The sequence below is a fragment of the Metopolophium dirhodum genome, chromosome 9 (assembly GCF_019925205.1).
Source record: "Metopolophium dirhodum isolate CAU chromosome 9, ASM1992520v1, whole genome shotgun sequence".
Lineage (NCBI taxonomy): Eukaryota > Metazoa > Arthropoda > Insecta > Hemiptera > Aphididae > Metopolophium > Metopolophium dirhodum.
In genome coordinates, this window is record NC_083568.1 from 12036827 (window position 1) to 12059167 (window position 22341).

The 22341-nt window shown below is 31.1% G+C and overlaps 2 protein-coding genes across 2 annotated transcripts; both read left to right on the forward strand.

Annotated features, from left to right (window-relative positions):
• The first annotated feature begins 1886 nt into the window (after positions 1–1886).
• Positions 1887–9688, forward strand: LOC132951589 (glutathione S-transferase 1-1-like). Its single transcript, XM_061023368.1, has 6 exons — positions 1887–2046; positions 6517–6658; positions 6755–6813; positions 8296–8437; positions 9149–9313; positions 9397–9688. The coding sequence occupies exons 2-6, from the start codon at positions 6518–6520 to the stop codon at positions 9538–9540; spliced, it is 651 nt and encodes a 216-aa protein (XP_060879351.1). The 5' UTR covers positions 1887–2046; position 6517; the 3' UTR covers positions 9541–9688.
• Positions 9689–15155: 5467 nt separating this feature from the next.
• On the forward strand, positions 15156–17970 carry LOC132952457 (glutathione S-transferase 1-1-like). Its single transcript, XM_061024768.1, has 6 exons — positions 15156–15195; positions 15256–15413; positions 15492–15550; positions 16676–16820; positions 17402–17566; positions 17650–17970. Exons 1-6 carry the CDS (start codon positions 15156–15158, stop codon positions 17968–17970), a joined length of 888 nt encoding a protein of 295 aa, XP_060880751.1.
• Positions 17971–22341: the final 4371 nt, after the last annotated feature.

Consider the following 22341-nt stretch of genomic DNA (forward strand, 5'->3'; position numbering starts at 1 on the left):
TACCCATACATAATAATGATATCACTAATACCTATACATATTATATTATTATATTTAAGTATAATAATATAATAGTAGTATAAGTATAGTGTATAAGTTGTGCATGGCGTGCGTGTCCATGTGCGTATACACATCGAGGACATGGCGACCGACGATCAATAATGTCGTGAAAAGTTTATAAAAATTACAGGAGGAACGAGAGGTACGAGGATTAGCGATAAAGGCTCGAAGGGCCTTTGGCCGCGTCGAAATTGATAGGTTACACTACGACCAGATGTATAGCTGTAGGGCGTAGTTGGACCGAATACCGAGCATATATTATTATAAATAAATATACTGTTATATACAATGACACTTTGAGATGCTCATTTTCCTCGATTTAGTTTCGCAGGTAAAGAATAATGGTGTGATGTTGAAAATATAACGACTTTACCCATAATATTATGGGTAAAGTCGTCGTGGGGTTCGCTTTTCTTTAGACAACGGAGTAGTAATAGTAATGGAATTTTTCGTTCTATTTTGTGAATCCCTCCAATTCCAGCTCTTTAAAATATTCGTTCCTTTCATTCACCGATAGTGATAATATTTAATTTGAAAATTTTTCATTCTTCGGTTCATTAACAATTGACCTCTAGGACTAGGAGGTTGGGGGTGTCGTCGTCGTTCCGTTAAAATATTATCATTTTTTTTTGGCACGTAGACGTATCATAGTAGGATACTAAAATTATTAACGATCGTTATCCCTCAACCAGTGAATATTTATTGTCTTAATATTTCTATTAAATCCAAACAATCAAACCTATAATTATATCCATTATCTATAAATTTACACCAATTAATTTATATTACCTATTATCTATTAGTTATTAACGGCGTTACGTGTTTAGTATATTCCTTCCGCAAACTGTATTCAATTATTCGATGTATGGTTATTGGTTATTAATGGTCACACCCGGTTATCTACGGCGAACAATGCTATCGGGTAAAAAAATGACTTCGGGCACAGAATTCTGCCCTACGAGTACATATTTTAACCGATTGAACGAAGGAGGCCGTAAGAGCGAGTATAGGAAAGAGTTCAGATGGAATCGTTGCTCTGTACCGGAATCGTTCATTTGGAACGATTCGGTCTCGACCCATCACTATACGACCATATTTTACCGATTCAGGTGTTTCATTATAATTTATTACTATAATAACATGCCTGCGCGACATGATAACAATCAATAATAATATTATTTTATTAGATATTTAAAAAACTCCACTGGACCATCCGCGTGACTTTCAATCTGTTTGGCTTCAAACACGACACATGAACACATACCGAATCGACGACATCGAGAGTACATTTTTCTCGGCCATTTGACTGAGGTTGTATTATTGTACCTATATTATACCCACACGAGGGGAAAGCTGCTGCGAGTGGGTAAAATATATTATGTAGATACGACGTGTAGGCCCGTGGTCGTGGTCCCCGACTCGGACTTTCCGGCATCGCCCGTTCGATCAGCGGTGGCCGTTTTTTTTTTTAAAATTATGTTTTAGTTACAACTCAAACGATACATAAGGGAAAACCGGTGAATGATACACACCGATACATTTCCTCCTCCTCCTCCTCTTTCCGTCATCTTCGTCCTTTCACCGTCTCACTTCCACGCATATACAGAGTCGCAATGACGTATAGACTACAATAATTTTATTTTACATCGCGATGACCGGAGGTGAGTCATCTGCGGGGAATCACGAATATTACCGCCGCTGAAATAATAATACTATAAAATGTAGTATCATAATACCGGTACGATGCGATCAATATTATATTATTATTATAGGTCTGTAGCTTGTAATATAATATATATGTACACACACAAACAATATGTAAAATAATAATGACTTGTCGTCGGTGGAGGGGACTTGGCTGTGGCGGGGGAAGTGACCGATAAATATAACCGGCAAGCCGGCGCCGGCTCCAAACAGTCAGTCGACGTACACACCAGTCGCTAGCCATTTCAATTTCTTTTTCAACGTCAAAACTCAAACCGACAGGTAAATCAAACTATACAACTTATTATTTATTTATTATTATATCAGGACATCGGGTTACCACCTGCGAACATTATTGTTACTGTTATTCGTTCGCAGGCATGGGTCGAAATGTCGAATAAGGGCTACTATTATTTGTTTCTAATCGATTTCTAATCTCATGCTTTTGTTTTTACCGTGTTCAGCGTTAAACGACGTATTAATATTTCGTATTCTCACTGTACAAAACAGATTTTTTTTCAAATTTTATCCGTCGATTTTTGAATCGTATTGGAAAAAAATCTGCGGGATTATCGGTGGTTTGTTTGTGTATCGTTGTCCAAATAACCAGTTTATGCATTTTTCTGGGAAACTGTATTATACATAATGTTATCATGGTCGATCTAAGAAATTAATTTTATCTACAGTTGTTATATACATTTTTATACACACAAGACGTCTTCATAGAACTTTATCGTAAAATATATTGTGCCCTACCCGTGGTTACCAATCAATTAATATAAATACCAAAACAATTTAATTATTATCACATGAACTAAATCGATTAAATCACAGAACCGACAAAACTAATGTAGATTTAAAATGTCATACTGTCCATTCAGAATCGGTTTTTTTTACGTACCTCCAAATCGGATTATTTTGTAATCGATGAACTATAATATTATTTTAAATTAAAATTTCTATCTCTTTTAGAGGATATATGACATTTTTATAAATTTAATTTTGATTCTATTCGACCCTTGAGAATTGGTGGCCAAAGAATCAATATAAAAGTCTCGTCTCTTTGAATAATAATAAGTTAGGTATAGGTACCTCAATACCCGTTAAAAAAACTAACATTACGCGAGTTGTACTTGTAACGTAATGTCATGATATACCTACTGTAGCTATAGATGTATTTCGCTCGTATATTTTTGTGTTTTTAAACATAGTATTCTTAGTGTTTCATTTATTCATTTTTTTCGTGGGAAGGCGATGCCAAAAATCCTATGTAGTTAGTAGTTACAAAAAGTGAAAGGACTCAAGGCCATACTCGCTCAACGATAATACCGACAATTGGCCTTGGATTATGTTTGTTGTCAAATAATGGTAGAAATTATAGTAACAAACCACAATTATTATTATCGTAGTAGGTAATCCAAATTATTCAGCCTCGGGGGCACAGTAAAAATACATACTTCCTACCTGCACATATTATTATTATTATGACGCTATCGAAACAACAAACAGAAATACCTTATTTTTGTTTGACGTTTCGTCAAACAGTTGAATGATAGGTATCTGTACAAGTTTTCTAAATTCAATTTATTTTGCTTGTAAAGTTTTTTTCCGCTAAATATACCGTGAATATCAGCTATCAAGTTTTGTTTGAAAAGAACCGAGCGTAAATTATTACAAACTTTATTTACGTAAAATAAAATATTGTGTTATTTGTATCTATTTGGAAAGAAATAAAACACGTAATTATTGTTGGTTTAAACTATTGAGCCACACGCCAAAATCATAAATATATAGTTGTACATTAATTTTGGGCGAGAAATCCTTGGAGACCGAAGTTTAATGTTATCCTTGAGTTCATCCTTGGTGTCCTTGCTTTAAAAAAAATCATTTAGGCTCTACAAGTTTTATATAGGTATATTTTTTTTAATTTAAAAAATGATTTATGCGGTCATAATTACTATGTAAGTGAACGTAATATTTTAATACCAAATTTTTGTGGATCGATTCACGAACTCTGAAGGTCTTTTTTAGTCATCCAGTAAAATGTAATACGTGTAATTAATTTACAATTTCGGTGGGATTAGAATTATTGGAATCGGACAGCTTTGTAATAAACAGCTAAAGTGTATAATATAATATTAATTTATATCATGTGATATTCTTTTGTGCACATTTACGTTTACGTTTAAAGCGTGTGTTGTACGGTACCAAAAAAAAAAAAAAAGGGTCTAGCTATTTTTTCAACTAACATTATTGCGTGCGTGTATAACTGGCTTACGTGTCTTCAGTGGTTGGAAAAGTTTTTTCGGCATTCGTCGTGTTCCGTGACCGTAAAAAAAACTGCCAACTGTATCGTTTGACCGCTGCTGTAATTAATAATTAAAGGATGTCCTGAGAGCGACAATTATTATTATATTCCGCAAACGTGCGAACAATGAAAAAAGAATAGGGCATTAAAAATAAAAAAAAAAATAACAAAATATTAATTGAAATAAAAAATAGTTTATAACATTTTGTAATATTCTCTTGGACCGTCGAGTTTGCTCTTGGAAAAGTTCAACTCGAGCGTAACCGGTTATTACCTGTATCGCAACACGTATCTATTTATAAACTGTTGGTTGTAACTTATAAGGTCGGTGCACTGTGCAGCGCGTGTAAGTGCATTCCGCTGCAGCGATTCCGTCACACGTACATAATATTATACCATATAATATTATACTATTATACTACGATTTTCATTACCGATGGCCGTATATAGTTGTAGGATTTAGTGAGAATAAAATACGAAACACGACATGTCCGACTCGCTCGGAGTTTCAATAATAATATTATCGACGCGCACTGCCACGACGTTCTCACGCATTCGACGGGATATTCCACAATAATAAAAAGGAAGCAAATAATAATGATTGATGTTCGTGTAATTATTAAGTATACGGTTTGGGGTCCGTTACACGCGAAGCGACCTATGTTTTTATTTTTTTTTTCTTGCTGCGTGCGTGCACCAGCAGTGTCGTCGTCTTATTAACGACGGTGGTCAAAGGGTTAAAAACACGAACATTAAACGTCCTTTCTGATGTGTTTCGTCCATAATATTATGTCAGTGCCGGATAATATGAACCATGTAAAATATGACAATATGTTGCGAACATCCATGTGGGTTATTTTTTTCACACCGGTTTTGTGCGAGTGAATTTTTAGATAGATTGCAGTGCTCAAATTGGGAATTGTTAAGTAGAGGAGCTCAATCCAACAATTTATAAACTGCGTTCAAAGTGCAAAATTACTCAACGCAGACTCGTGGGGAGCATTGACCCCCCCCCCCCAAAATCAATTCCTAATTTTTCAATACTACGTTTCACCTTTGTTACAGAATTTTAACTTTACTCTATTCCAAATTTCCAAATATAGTATATTTAACTATATGTAAGTAACATGCAAGTGAATATAGATTTATATTTTATATTCACCTTAGTTTTCGAAATTTATATTGATGGAAATAATAATTACATATTTCGGTAGGAAATAAAAAAATTATAATTATCAGTGATAATATCTTAATAATTATAATTTGTGCTTCAAACGCATACCTATGTCAATTGTGAACAATAGTCCACAGATATTTGATAATACAATAGTTTATTGTTGGTAAATAATATCTGCGAACTACTAAAATAGGCAATGAACAAGCTTGACATAGTATAAACAAACTATAATAAAAAAATTAACAAGGTATTAGGAAGTCTAAGCCAGTGGTATATTCAACCGGTGGGTCGCTACCCAATCTTGAGTCGCGTAACCTATACAAATGGGTTGTAACAGTCTTTTTTGTTAAAAAAAAAAAATAAGTTTATACAATTATAAATTATGAATGGATTGAAGAACCATATTTTACAGTAGATATAATGGCAGTTAAAATGTCTACTGACATAGAAAATCAATAAATTGAGCTTACTTGTGACCCCAAACCTATACAAATGTTAAATGCAAACTTTTTTGGAAATGTTTTGGGCACACTTATGTACCGGAAATTACGCAAAACTATCAGCTAAAGTCTTTTTTCTTTCATGGTCTACAAAGTTGACACGAGTCGTGAAAATATTGTTGCAAAAACAGTGGATCGCGAATCAAAAAGGTTGAACACTACTAATCAAAACCATAGACAGGATGAAAAATACTTTTATATTAAAAAATGTAAAATTCATTAGGTATGTATATGGTATATCAACAATTTAGATCCACTCCAAATTTTAATAAAAATTATTTTGGGCAAGAGTTTGTACCGTCCCCCGTCAAAGTAAAAAAAAATGTTTGGGGTACGCAAAGAAAAAATTAAAATAGTAGAGGAGCTCCGCCCCCTGCGCCCCCCCTTCACAATTCGAGCACTGAGATAGAGTACACAACAATATATATATTATACTCGACTGCAGTCTTACAAAATATGACGTTATTTGAGTGTAGTCATTGGGAAGACGTCTTAATGGAACAAAATTGAATGCGTTAGATAATTTATATTAGTTATGATCTTATGAATTATGATATTATAATACCTACGACGTGTCTACCTTTATATAGTATACGTAATAGGTATAATCTCATCGCACGACAACCGCGGTGTGATTAGTTTAAAAGTAATTTTCAAGTCCAAAACAACTTTTGCAGCGATTCGTTTATTATTTTATAAGCACCTACCCAATGTTCCAATACAAGTATGCCACTTTAAAAGTGTGTTTTTTCAATATTCTATTTTAGAATGCCGATCGACTTTTACTACACTCCTGGCAGCCCGCCATGCAGATCCGTTTTGCTGACTGCCAAAGCCTTGGGTTTGGAATTGAACTTGAAAACTTTAGATCTCCACCACGGTGAACACATGAAACCAGAATTCATCAAGGTAAGTTTTCGAAAAATGTCGTCTTGTTATATTGTATTGTATAGGTACCTGCGCTATACGATGTTAATAATTATTATAATCTATGTTATTTTACAGCTAAATCCTCAACACTGTGTACCGACATTGGTGGACGGTGACTTGGTTTTGTGGGAGAGGTGAGTTCAAGTTATAGTATTTATTAGATAAATATACGAGTTATAAAAGTATTGAATGATAATATTATTATAATGCATAAAATAATACATTTGGTTTACTGGGACACGCTAATTAAAATACAAAGTTCTTCCGGCTAGTGATAAGATAACACAAGTTTCACGAAATTATTGATACGTTATTTATTATTGGTATATAATAAAATATTTTATACAATTAAATATTACGATATTATAATTTTTATCTGTAGCCTATATAATATTATCCTGTATTGATTATTATTAAAACTATCATAAATAATTAAATAAATATTAAATATTATAGATTAATAAAGCATTTAGATTGTCGATGTCTTATTTGTTATTATAAACTTTATAACTTAATTTGTCCATTATTATGTTAATTTAATATTAAATTACAACATTTTATGGGAAGATTATGAATAAAGCACGTATTCAGAGTCTTATATTATAAGGCTCTATGAATATTTAAAACCTGCGAGACTCAGTGAAATTTATGTGATTATTTATATTTAATACTTAATATAACTTTTAAAGATAATTTTACTTCAGTTAGGTTTGATATATATATATATAATATATTATGGCAGTTAAAATATTACTTTGTTTTCAAAACTGTAAGCTAAATAAAATCAATTTAGAGATTAGCCAGCTATAAAGTTTATAATACAAGTCACAAGAGGTAAACTGAATTTTTTTCTGAAATTATTAAAAAAAAATAAAATATCTAAATTCACAAACAATACATTCTACGTATTATATTATACTATAGATTGTGGCTTACAGTACCTTTATAACTTGGTCCTATACATAATATTACTTCACGTATATAATATTAGGTATAGATATACAAGATATATTTTGTTTAGTTAATCACAACGTGTTTAATAATATGACTAATATTAAAAAAAATGTATTATTCAGTTATATACTTTAACATCCGTTTTCTACTCTTCCGGGTACATACAATTATTATATAATACGCTACGGTATTAAAAATAAATATTGATGTTCTAACGTAATTCCAAGTGTATAACATAGATGTACCTACAGATTTCCGTGAATTGAACGATATTATTAACTTGCGAATCGATTTATTTGTTCCGGCCAACTTATTGCAATATTTCATTACGACAATCGTATTTAAACGTACCTAAGTATAAATGATGTAGTTTTGTAGTAGGTAGGTACAATAATATTATTATAGGGCTGTTCGAAGGAACGTTTCTGCGGTGTAAGTGTGTAACTCGTCCATAACGTCGATTCGTAGTCATAATTTCCGGACAACGATCACTCAATATAATATTATGTCGATTGCAATATTTATTTGATTAGTTATGTAAGGGTGGGGGGTGGGGGGGGGGGTGGTAGAAGCACACCACTGACCGATTGCACTAAAAATAAAATGGGTACTCGACAATAATAATTGTATACATTTTTTAATAATCGACGTTTTTGTTTCAGCCGTGCAATCATCGTGTACTTAGTTCAAGCTTACGGAAAAGACGATTCGCTGTTCCCAAAAGACCCGAAGAAGCAAGCGCTGGTCAACCAAAGACTACAATTTGACGTCAGCACCTTGTACCCGGCCTTTTCCGATCAATACGTGAGTATTCACATTCATATTATAACGACCAATTAGCAAAGGTTATTTATCGTTGTCGTTTGACGCGATGACTTCCCCTCGAAGTGTATAAAATCAGTCGGGTGTGTAACGTGGTCCTGTCCTACCTTTTCCTTCGCTGCACACTGAATATTATGTCATACCAACTATTAAACGTTTTACATGGTACCTGTCTTTCATTTTCTTTCGCTGCACGCTGGATATTATGTTATACCATTTATTAAACGTTTTACGTGGTACACTGGTACTTACCCCTATGATTTATAGTCTACCGACTACAACTGTTACCACTCATCACATCATTATGCTGTAATATTTGTTTAGGGTTGTTATAATGATTTTATGACCAGGATTACTGTGGACTAGTGGTAAAAAAAAATCGTTTATTAAAGATGAGTTAAAAGAAGATTGAAGCAATAGTTTTTCTACACGGCCAAAACAGATTTTGAGGCCTATAATATGTAATCGTTTTAATAAAATATTCAAGTCATTTAATTTTTAGCAATTTATCCACGGAAGACGCGGTGGAAAAATATTTTAAATATACCTTAACGCTAATTTCCTAATTACCTTTAATAATAGGTACTACAAAATACCTTGTCGACGAGTTAAATCTGTATTATTATGACGTATACACATAACATATTTGAAGAATTGTGACTTAAATTTAAATATCTTATTTTAATTTCATAGTACCCGTGGATTTTCGCTGGAGTACCAAAAAGCGACGACAAAGAGAAGAAAATCCACGACGCACTCGGGTTTTTGGACATCTTTTTGGGATCTTCCACTTGGGCTGCCGGTGATTCAGTGACTGTGGCCGATCTGGCTTTAGTCGCTTCCATTTCGACCATCGAGGTATTTTCTTAACGAATTTTTCTTTACTCATTAATGTTATAACTTGGACATATTATGTTTAACACGCATTTTCTTATTTTCAGGCTGTCGGTGTTGACTTGTCGAAGTACGCCAACGTCTCTAAATGGTTCGAAAAGTGCAAGACTACATTGGTAGGATACCAAGAGTCCAACCAAAAAGGAATCGATGGATTCAAAATCATGGTAGCCAACCTCACCAAGAAATAGGCGTATATATACTTATTTGCGTTTATTCCGATCAGATTTCGTGTTTCATGTTTTGATTACAATATTTTTGTTTTACACTATTCAATGGTATTATATTAATTATTGCTTTTTACAAATTTTAAATTATAAATACACACTTTTTTTTTTATTCATGTTCATTTTTTTGTGATCTGTTATATTTAACAGCTGTTACTGAACGGTTAAAAATCATAGTCCAACTACAGAATAGATTAAATTTAAATTTAGTTTATTCTGTGGTCCAACTTTCAATGAAAAAGACAAAAATATAATAATCACGGATTTGTACGGCGTATAGGCACCTACACCGTTAAATATTAATAGCATTTTCTTTGTCAGACGTAGGACGCATGCTGACTAAACTTACTAGTGATGCAGTACTACGTGCCATATATTTTTGAAGTAAAACTTCTTTTTTGAGGTGTGGGTGGAAAAAAATCGTAACGAAAAATGAAACGACACGTTTGTTTATCACCATAGTAATGAATAAAAAATAATAATATTAAAAGAACTCAGTGGCGTATTTAGTATTTTTTGTAGGGGGCGGATGACAAGAATTTTAGCTTACAGATTACGATATAATAATTATAATGCATGTATGCATGTATGCTACACATGTATTTAAAGAGCAATGCGGGCGGATTTGTCCTCATATTCACCCCCGTAAATACGCCCCTGTAACCCCAAACTCGTTTTTCGTATAGAATGGTTTATCATTGTATTCAATTATAACACATCCATTACAACTACTGTACAGCAGAGCGGTAACAACTTGTTCCCCTTTTGAAGTAAAACTTCTTTCTCGAGGTGTGGGTGGAAAAAAGTCGTAACGAAAAATGAAACGACAGCAAAAATGAAATGACACGTTTGTTCGTTTGTTTATTTTTCTCACTCTCTCCCTAATTCACTTATAATTTCACGGGCCCCAGTACTTATGAAAGAAGTTTTACTTCCCCAGAGTGTAATGGTGGGCTCACACACTCTTGTTTTTTTAGTTTTGATATCGTTTCATATAAATCAATTATCATATCTCGTTATCAAAATAGTAAACGATAATATCGTAAAACTGGAAGAAAAATATTTAATTTTCGTGATCCATAATATAGGGGTTGAAAACAAGATATAATTATAATTATTCTGAGTCTTATATCTACATTTATATAACTTTTATTAAAATCGGCCGAGTACTTTCTGACATAAGCCGTTAGCAAAATGTGTTCGTTACGGTAACGCGTTTTCGTTCGTTTGCACGAAATTACTAGGTACAGCCATAAATTGTCTGGGAGGTTGCGCATATGAATGATAATCTTTACTACACAAATCTTTAATATTATATATACCTAGCGATAAATTAACAAAAAAATTATATGAATGATAACATCTTACGACTCCAGTACCTATTACAATCTAAAATATTAGTAGGTACTTAGATTACTAAAATATGTACTAATATTAAATAATGACGTGTCATACGAGCGCCAGTCTCTATATTATCATTCCGGTTACTTACTTGTATTGTTAATAATTATTTATTAAAATGTGTTTTATTTTCCTACGGGTGTACGAGTAATTAAAAGTGTTAATTTTCTAAAAGTGCGTATTCCTTTGTGGTTAGTAATTTATGTCTTTATTCAAATTTTCAATTTTACTCTCGGATTACTTAAAATTGTTAAGAGGGCTGCAGGTGTCCAACCCACTGGTCTAGTATATTATATCGTATTGGGGTGCTGCGGTCCGATATCGGTGAAAATCCATCCACGGGCAAAATATTATTTCAACGGTCTTTGTTAACATTCTATATTATAATCGAAAACAAAATCAACGGCACATACCTATATGGGTTAAAAATATGTACAACAACTACTGAACAAACAGAAGAGCTTGTAATATCTAATCAGCAGTTCTTGTAATAATCAGTAGCTCTTGCATTTTATAATTATTGTTTGTCGCGTTAAGTCGTTAGAGGTTATATTGCGAAAATACCGTAACAGTTTTCTGAAAAAATGACTTCAACATTATTGAAGTATAATGTCATACCTATAATAGCACTATGCATCGGAATGACATTGATTCAAAATTCGTCACAAGCAGATGATGGTAATAATTATAATTTTTAATTATAAAGCATAATAATATTATTATGTATTTAATTTAGATTAATAGTTTTTATAAGTTAACTGTACAACGTTTACAAGATAAACAAAATACAGTCGACAACTATTACTCCGTGTAATATTACTATTTACTCAAGAATTATGAGTATGAATGATCAATGATTATAAAATATCTACGATGTACTTAATATTTTTAACATTCTACCGTCTCAAGGATAACCCAGAGCAAAGATTGTTCAACTTTTTTATTAGCTCTTTTCTCTCAGTCAGTTGCAGCATTTAAAATACCTAAAGATTATGAAAATGTGTGATTGTTTGGTTTTAATAAATTGTACTTAAAGTTTATTCATTTATTTTAACATAATTAATATGTTTTTAATAAATTGATTTTCTGACTCTAACAGAATTTGCGTAATGTTTTCGTTGTCATGGTAACTTATCAACAAAAATATATCTATGATTCATACATTTTCTTCGAAATTAACTGCCCCTAGGTTAAAGCATGAATCGCAGATGCATACATTTAATACATGAGAATAGCACCAAATATGAACACTTCTTGGATTATCAGCTCTTACATGTGCATGCAGACCATTGTATTCGTCACGCATATTAATTGCTGCTCCATTAAACGACTCCCCAATTACTTTTTTGTAATCAATATTATGTTCGTTAACACAATGATAAGTGATAACAAATAAATAAATATAATACGGCAGCTGCTGTCGTGTCTCGTTAAGCGTTAGCTGTGTTTCGCCACAGTACGTCAGTACGTAATCTACGAATATTATATTATGAATAGTGTGCTTTTTAAAGGATACTCACACCCTTTTTTATGTTGAAATTATGCATATACTCAATGTTGGAATTTTTAAGTAAAGTTAATGACGATATTTTCTAATACTTACAATTTACATACAACGTCATTTATAAGAGGACGCCAAATCTACATGTGTTGTCTCCGTCTTACAAGCGTACAACACACCACATTTTACGTTAACAATAATCCATTCAACTCTGTTATTTTTAAAATTAGAGGGAATTGACCCACGATAAAATATTAAGGTAAGATTATTATTTAGGACATCTCGGATGATTTTATTGATATTATTGATTTTAATAAGTTATGAAAATTTTAAAATATAGAAAATGCCTCCATTCATGGTCAATTAACTTTAAATTTAAAAATTACAGAGTAAAATGGATAGTTGTGAAAATAAAATTGGCCATGTTGTACGTTTGTAAGAAGGAGACAATATATGTGGGGATGGAGTCCTCTTAAGGAATATCTTGTGCCTAACTTAATTTTTACGAATGAGAACCACCATGTATCAATGCAAATTGTAAGTCAAATGATTTTATTGAAAATTTGCAAGGCTGGGCAAGTTAACGATTTTTTTTAACTCGTTAAGTTAAGTTTTTTAAAATAATTAAGTTAAGTTAAGTTAAAAGTTACTCGTATTTTTTTTCGTTAACTCGTTAAGTTAAAAGTTAACAATCCGAAATCCGTAAACAATTGTAAACATTAAATTTATATAAAATAGTTGACTCTCTGTAACTCGAACCTTGATGCCTCTAAATTCTTGACATCTCAAATCCATATCATTTTTCTTTAAACGCCATTACATCTATAATTGATTTTTGATACTATTTTTTTTAACCAAAGTCAACATTTGAAAAATCTCGAGATTGGTTTTTTATAAGACTTAAGAGATGATGATAGAAATAGATTATATTTATTATCTACTTTTCATAAAAACGGAGATTTGGGTTTAAATTTTTATGAATTATAACATTTAACAGTTTTGATTTTTTAAGTGGTTGATAAATTTTTACTCTGCTTTTGTATTTTACTTATTCATATTTTTTAAAACTTTAAAAGTAATGTTTTCTGATTTAAGTGTGTGACCCAAAAAAAACAAAAGGTGCATATTCATATGCATCAATTTTTACATGTAAGGCTTGTTAACAGAATATGTTTGTTTAAAATTGTTTGATTAAAGCAAATAAATATGTTTTTGCGAAAAATTCCACGTTGTACAATATATATAGCCTATAATATTATATAGGTAATACTCATTTGTTATTTACAGCGGACAAATACGTACTGTATTATGATTATTGTTACAGATGGTTAAATAATATTTCATACTACCAGGTTAATGTGTTATAACTTATAACTGGGAACATAATAGCCAAGTCTCCTGTGCACCCCCTAGTTGCGCCAATGAGTTATGCTCCCTTAATCTCTACGTTCATGAACGCCATGATATAATTTCTGGATAGCATAGAGGTGAAAATAAGGGAGAGTCTGTATGGTCCAAGCCTCCCCAACCCTAACAATAGCCCCCTCCCCAAAACAGGCCAAACATTTTCTAAAACTTTTTTAAGGCATAGTGAATAATTGCCCAAACAAAAGTAAATAATATGCCTTTAGAAGAGTATTATACTTTATTATTTAATGTATAATCACTGGGAAACTTTTCTTTCAAACTTTGACTACAATACGTCCGAATTTTCAGTAAAATAACATGATTCACAATTTGTATTGATACACGTAGGTTCACACTTGGACAGCTAAAGTTTGATCGCCACACGATACTCCTTAAATGTTGTGAAGAATATAAGTAGTCATAAATATAGTCGTTCATTTTACTTAAAAATTTCAGCAATCACAACTTGAGTATATTCTCTTCAAAATCACACTGTTTATAATATAATAACACTTGATATTATATAATGATCGTCGTTTTGAAGTTTAAAACTTGCTAGTTGATTGTGGATAAATTCTTGTAACGAAATTCACTATTAAAATATCCAAAAAACTTTTTCAAAGCTCCATATTTTATTTTAGTCATTTTGGATTATACATTCCGTTAGATTTAAAAATTCAAAATGTTTTAACTACGGTATAAAATACGATAAACGAAAAATGTCTATTACGTATTAGTTTTAACTTCTAAATAATCATAAACACATAGTTGAGTAACATGATCGTTACAAATAACGTAAAATGAAATTATTTTTTCAGACGATGTCCCAGTCGAGAAGTAAATACATGTTGTACCTACACGAGATTATACTGATTTCAATGATTACCCTTGATTATTATAGATTTAGGTTTATGTATAACTGACGGTGACGTGTCTATATCGACAGCGACAACACTATTAGAAATCCTATAATAATAATAAATGCTAATAAACTTCAGGAGGTTATTATATACAATATATTAAGTCCGCCGATCGACGATAACACGTCCTGCCGTTGTTGCGATTGCACACACGCTCCCCTCTGTCATATCCATGGTCCAGGCCACACTGACTGATACCTTATATAGGAATATCGGCCGATGAATTTCAATAATCTCCACAATGCTCTCTCCATCCCTCTTCTTCCCACCGTCTCCGTCAGGTGAGCACATGACTTTCGGCACCCGAGTTGTGCTTGTGAGTTGGTTGCCTTTTTCGTAATGGTTTCAACATGTCACTTGAAACGTCACATAATCTAGGTCAAGGATTCCGTATTATAAGTACCTACCCGATATTCCAATACAAATATATTATAATGAAAGTATGTTTTTTTAAATATTATTGTAGAACTGAGTTGAACTTGTACTACACTCCTGGCAGCCCGCCATGCAGATCCGTTTTGCTGACTGCCAAAGCTTTGGGTTTGGAATTAAATTTGAAAACTGTAGATCTCTTCAATAATGAACACATGAAACCAGAATTCCTTAAGGTAAGTTTTAGGAAAAAAATTGTATTATTTAAGTACCTGCGCTGTATGGTGTTAATTATAATCGTTGTCATTTTACAGCTAAATCCTCAACATAGTATACCAACACTACAGATTGGTGAATTTGTTATGTGGGAGAGGTGAATTTACGTTATAATATTTATTAGATGACTATACAAGTTATATTATAATACATAAAATAATATATTTGGTTTACAACTGGGACACGCTAATTAAAATAAAAAGTTCTTCTAGCTAGTGAAACGATAACGTAAGTTTTAAACAATGTAAGGCAAATATATTCCAGTTAGGGATGTTTTTATTTATTTAAAAATTAAAATATACAGACTGCGAGTTCCGACAACGATCAATCGATCTCAATCGTAATACTTTGATTAGGTAGAGACATATAAGACGAATAAACCACTGACTGATTGTACTAATAATATACAGTAGATTCTCGTTATGTCGAATCTCAAGGGGAACAGAAAAAAGTTCGAGATATCGAGTTTTATTAAAAAATAAAAAAACTAATATAAATGTATGTTGTATAATTTATATGAATAATTTGTAAGCCATCCACTACTAGCTTTAAAATTAGTGTGTCCTAGTTGTTGTGCATATTCATTTGCTTTTTCAAGTAAAATTGTTCCATTTAATGGTATGTTTTTATCTCGACACTGAGTAAACCATTTTAGCAAACATTTATCAATGTCTAAATAAGGAGTCATCCTCATTTTTTTCATATTTCCACAATTGAATTCATTATTTTCTCTTTCTGTTTAATAATTGACGATAATGTATTTGGTGGAATATTGAATTCTTTGGCGATTTCACATTTTTTACGGTCACCTTTTTCAACTAACTGTATTAAACGAACTTTGTCCGAAATTGAAAGAACATTTAATTTACGCTTCTTTTCCATTCCACTACAAACGAACAAACGAACTACGAAAGACTACAAACGTGACTACCAACGCACTAAATCACAATCGCTAACTGCACTGCCTGCACAATGTATGCAATGTACTGCACAATTCCTATGTTAACCATAAAAAAAATATTATTTGTGAACTCGAGATAACAAAAAACGATTAATTTTAAATCGAGTTATCGAGAGCAAAACACTATTAAGTGTAATAGTAGTTTCAAGGGGAATTCAAAGTAGTTCGATATAACGAAAAATTCAAGATAGCGACGTTCGACATATTAAGAATCTACTGTAATACTAAAAAAAATTAGAATAATCGTCGTTATTGTTGCAGCCGTGCAATTATTGTGTACTTGGTTCAAGCTTATGGAGAAGGCGATAATCCGCTGTTCCCCAAGGACAAGAAAAAGCAAGCGCGGATCAACCAAACTATGCAGTTTGACTTGGGCACCTTATACCCAGTTTTTCAACAGCAATACGTGAGTATTTACATTCATATTATAACCACCAATTAGCAACAGTTATTAATTTATCATTGTGTTTGACGCGATGACTTACCCGTTCGGTTTTTTTAAACAGTCGTACCAAATGCCAGGCACCTTCACATTTTTCGCACGCACACTGATGTACACTACTACATCGTATCAATTTTTAAACGTTCTACGAGATACCTATACAATTTATGGTCCACCAACTACCATTACTACTCATAATATAATAAATTATGCTGTAAAATTCGTTTTGGCTTGTTATAATAATATCAAGATTCCGGGGTAATAGCGGTCGAAAAAAAAAATTAAAAAAGATTGAAATAATGGTATTTTACACCGTCAGACTAGATTTCAAGGTCAAATATGTAATCGGTTTAATCAAAAATTCAAGTCAATTAATTTTTAGCAATTTATCCACGGATCACCTTAACGAAAAATTCTCGAAAACTCCCCATAATTAGTACAATACAATATTATATCGACGTGCTAGATTTTTATTATTATGCATAGGTACAAGTAATATATTTGTCAAATTGTGATTTAAAATTGAAGGTTTTTTCTTTTCATAGTACCCGTGGCTTTTTAATAAGCAACTGAAAACCAAAGACAAAGAGCAGAAACTCCACAACGCGCTCGGGTTTTTGGAAACCTTTTTGGGATCTAACGATTGGGTTGCTGGTGATTCAATGACTTTGGCCGATATGGCTTTGGTCGCTTCCATTTCGACCTTTGAGGTATTTTCTTAGTGAATTTTTTTTTACACATCATTGTTATAACTTGGACACACATTTAACACACATTGTCGTATTTTCTTCAGGTTGCCGGTGTTGACTTGAAGAGTCACGAAAAAGTCTCTAAATGGCTTCAAAGGTGCAAGACTACAATGAAGGGATACAAAGATGCCAATCAAAATGGAGTAGAACGATTCAAAACCTTGGTAGACAACAAATTAGCTAACTCAGTTGCACAAAAGGAACAGGGAATTGATGTTGGAGAAATTCAGGAACATGATATAGTACTTGTTACCAATTATGAAGTATTGAAAGCGACTAAAATATTAATAAGAGCTGCAATAGGCGAAGAATACTCTGAAATGTTAAATCAATTAAAGACAGCCATGGAGGCCATAATAAATTAAAAATTAAAAAATGTAATATGTAATATCTACAAAACACTAAAATAAACTAAATTTCATTTAAATTATGTATAGGTATATGTGTTTACTTTGTATTTTGACAGGTAACGTAGTCCATTTATAAGTTATTACTATGAATGTAAAAAATAAAATGTTTTCAAAAAATTCGAATCACCGCTTATAAAAAATGTGTTCACTTCAAGTGGTTATTACGCACGCAACGTGTGTAATGTACTTAAAATATGATATTCGATACAGGATCTTTAACACTGTTATGAAAGAGAATTTCCAGTATTCGGAAAGATATTTAATTCGAAACAATAGATTTATGTCGACTTAAATGATCAGTGGGGTTCTTTACCCCCTCCCCCCTCATTCATACACCTTAATTTAATACACCTTCGCATTAATCTTAATATAAAAATTACATATAACGTAATATATATTATAAATTATTATCTATATTATTTTTCTGATAGGTACCTATGTATTATTTTTATTATGAAAATGATAAGGTCTTAGAAATAAATGTATCCAAATACTTATGACATAATATTATAGTCAATAAAAATTCGATGATGATATCAAAAATTCGGGGGTGCTTATATGAATTTTGGGGGTGGTAAGCACCCCCCAAATTTCGCCAATGTCAACACTGTAAAATATCTTATTAATTAGACAATGATTAATAATTGTGTTTTTCCGGTTCAACGAATCCTCGTTATTATATTTAACTATGTTATTACGTAAAGTTTGTAAGAATTCAACAACGCTTGCAGACAGTGGCGCAAATGCCCATGTGAAGGCTCCCCCCCCTTTTGTTGATGCCAGTCCCCAACAATAAAAAAAACTAATTTTGTGGTATTTAAGGTAGGTGGTACCTAAATGGTGGATCCTAGTAGCTGATAAAGATTATTTAATTAATATTTATACTGTAAATGTTATTTTGTACCGATTAACTCATTAAATTCATAATAATTAATAACAACATGGCTTATATTCCCTATGCTATAGGTGCGCATACAAAATAGTATTATAATTGTCAGTTTGATGTGTTGCATAAACATTTTTTCTGCGTTGTTACTGTTACGCCAGTTAATGTATATGTAATACAACACAAACGATTCTAATATAACTCATTAAAAGTTTCAGAATCTAATCTTTTTAAAAATACTTAGATTGGTTTTTTATGAGGCTGAAGAGATGATGGCTATAAGTAGTTTATATTTATTAATTACTATCTACTTTTCATATTATAATCCAACTCAAAACTAGAAATGGAATTAAAATTGTCATGAGTTTTAACTTTTAACAAGTTCAGTTCTTTGAATGGTTTGTTTAATTTTTATCCTGCTTTTGTGTTCTACGTATTCTTTCGTATTTGTAAAGAACCACGTTCTCTGATTTAATTTTGTGACCCAAAAAGACGAAAAGGACGCATAATATGCATTACTTTTTACATGGAAGGCTTGTTAACAGAATATGTTTATTTTACACTGTTTGTTTAAAACGAATATATATGTGTCTGCAAAAGATTCTACATCATACAATATAAGACACGTGAACACGGGACTCTTAGGAATACAGTTTGAAGTATATTAATTTATTTCGTACATCGTATATTATCTAGACCAATGAAATTACATTACATTTGTCCGTCAACTATTGTAAACAAGAACAGAGGCGTTCTCAAGATATTTCAATGGAGGGGGATGAAAAAATGGTTACAAAATAAGCCGTAAGGGTATAATGAATATTAAAAAAGCAGGTAAGTGGATGTCGCTCTGCTGTATAGTAGGTTACAAGTTGGTCACTGTATAATGGATTGTATTAAATTTGAATTCAATTATATCATAATATCATTTGTAGACGAAAAACGATTCTGAACGGAGACGGCTTGTCAGTCTGGATATTTTATATTGTTATTATATTTTATTATAGCCTGTGAGTTGAATTAATATTATAAATTACAACAAAATAACTAAAATCATTATTTTTATTTGTTTCTATGGTGATAAACAAAGTTTATTCATTAAAATCTCATTTTTAGCGGTTTTTTGTAATTTGTCGGTGGTTTTTCCTGTGTCATTATACAAATATTGAGAAAATCGAAAAATGACCTCTCTAAAGTACCATCTTGATCCTATTTGCTAAGAGATAAGATATTATATGTTGAAAACAAAGAACTCCTTCTGGTAGAAATTTTGTATACAGGATAAAAAAAAAAAAAAAAAAATAAACACCATTGTAAAACCAATAGATTACTCGCTTTGCTCAGAATCTAATAATAATAGTTGATAATATCAAATAATCAATTCAAGTCATTTTTATTACACTTTTTATTTAAACTATAAAACAATGTTCAAAATCAGTTTAATTAATTTATTTTATTTTAACACTGTATTGTTATCATTGTGTATCTTACCTATACAATGTTTCTGACGCTGGGAATGGGTATAGTTGACGGTGTAATCGTTTACAAAAATACAATAAAAATCAATTGTAAAACGAATTGTCTGTTATATTATGTTATCCTCATCAGTGATAAATAATAATATTGTTTATGGCTGGAGAAATCAATAATCAAAATAAAGAAAAATAGCAAAAAACATAAATAAAAAAGGTGGATAAGTGGATGTCGCTCTGCTGTACGGTAGGTTACAAGTGGGTCACTGTAATGGATGGTGTTAAATTTGAATTCAATGATATAATATCATTGTATAAGAAAAACGATTCTGAGCGAAAACGGTCAGTCAGCCTATGATTTTACCAAGTATATTTGATGATATTATTGTGAATAAAGTAATTTATATATAACCTATTTACGTGAAGCCTTGTTTTAAATTTTCAATCCTTAGCCATAAAAGTTAAAAATTTATAAATTTTTAACTACAAAATAATTAATAAATTATAAATTTGATAAATGTTGTCAAAATTTGAACTTTAAATGCTTATAAAAAAAAATTGTGCCTATGTATTTTTAATATTTTTCAACTGCTATTAGAACGATATATCAGGAGCCTTATATTAAATTTTCACGCTTTTTTACCCAACAAATAAAAATTTATTGATATTTATAGAAAAAAAAACTAAAAAAATTGAAAACTGACAATGTCCGTAAACAGCTCAAAAAGAGTCAAAATATTTTCAACATTTTATGGTGTATAGAAAATGCTAATATAAACATTCAGTGAAATTGTCAAGTATCTAGAGTCATTCGTTTTTTAATTACAATAAAATAAGAAAATTGTTACATGAGAAATCGAGTAAATATCAAATGTTGTAAAAATATAAATTTCAGACGCTCATAAAAATTTAATTTAAGTTTCTTCTAGACATTTTAGATTCTGAGCGAAGCGATGAATGTATTGATTCTACAATGATGTGTGTTTTTTTTTTATTTTTTTATTAATTTTTTTATTTTTTTTAATTTTTTTTTTTATTTTTGTGTCTGTCATCACCTTTTAGGACAGTAAAAGTGCTTGGATTTTCTTCAATAGTAACTTTTCTGATAGGAAAGTGAATCTAGTTGGTACTTTGGGGGGTCAAAAGTAAAAATTTCCCAGTAGTTTTCACAAGCGACGTGAAAAACAAAAGAAAAATTAAGGAAAAAACGGGAATTTTTACGCAAAATCTGTTTTCGAGAAAATCGATTTTGGTTTTTGGTGTAACTCTAAAACAAATGACCGTAGGGACATGACATTTTGACTGAATGTTTATATTAGCATTTTCTATACACCATAAAATTTACAAAATATTTTGACTCTTTTTGAGCTGTTTACGGCCATTGTCAGTTTTCAATTTTTTTAGTTTTTTTTTCTATAAATATCAATAAAATTTTATCTGTTGAGTAAAAAAGCTTGAAAATTTAATAGAAGGCTCCCAGGTTATTGTTTCAAAGGCAGATGAAAAAAATTAAAAATCCTTAGTCACAGTTTTTAATTATAAGCATTTAAAGTTCAAATTTTGACAAAATACGGAAAAATCACGAAAAATAGCAAATTATTTTGATGAGAATTCATAAAAATTTTTCTTTTTAAATCTAAGATTTGAAAATGTAATATAAGATTACTCATAAGTTTGTCTACCTTTATCAAAAAAAAAATGTCTAGAAGAAACTTAAATTAAATTTTTATGAGCGTCTGAAATTTATATTTTTACAACATTTGATATTTACTCGATTTCTCATGTAACAATTTTCTTATTTTATTGTAATTAAAAAACGAATGACTCTAGATACTTGACAATTTCACTGAATGTTTATATTAGCATTTTCTATACACCATAAAATTTTGAAAATATTTTGACTCTTTTTGAGCTGTTTACGGACATTGTCAGTTTTCAATTTTTTTAGTTTTTTTTCTATAAATATCA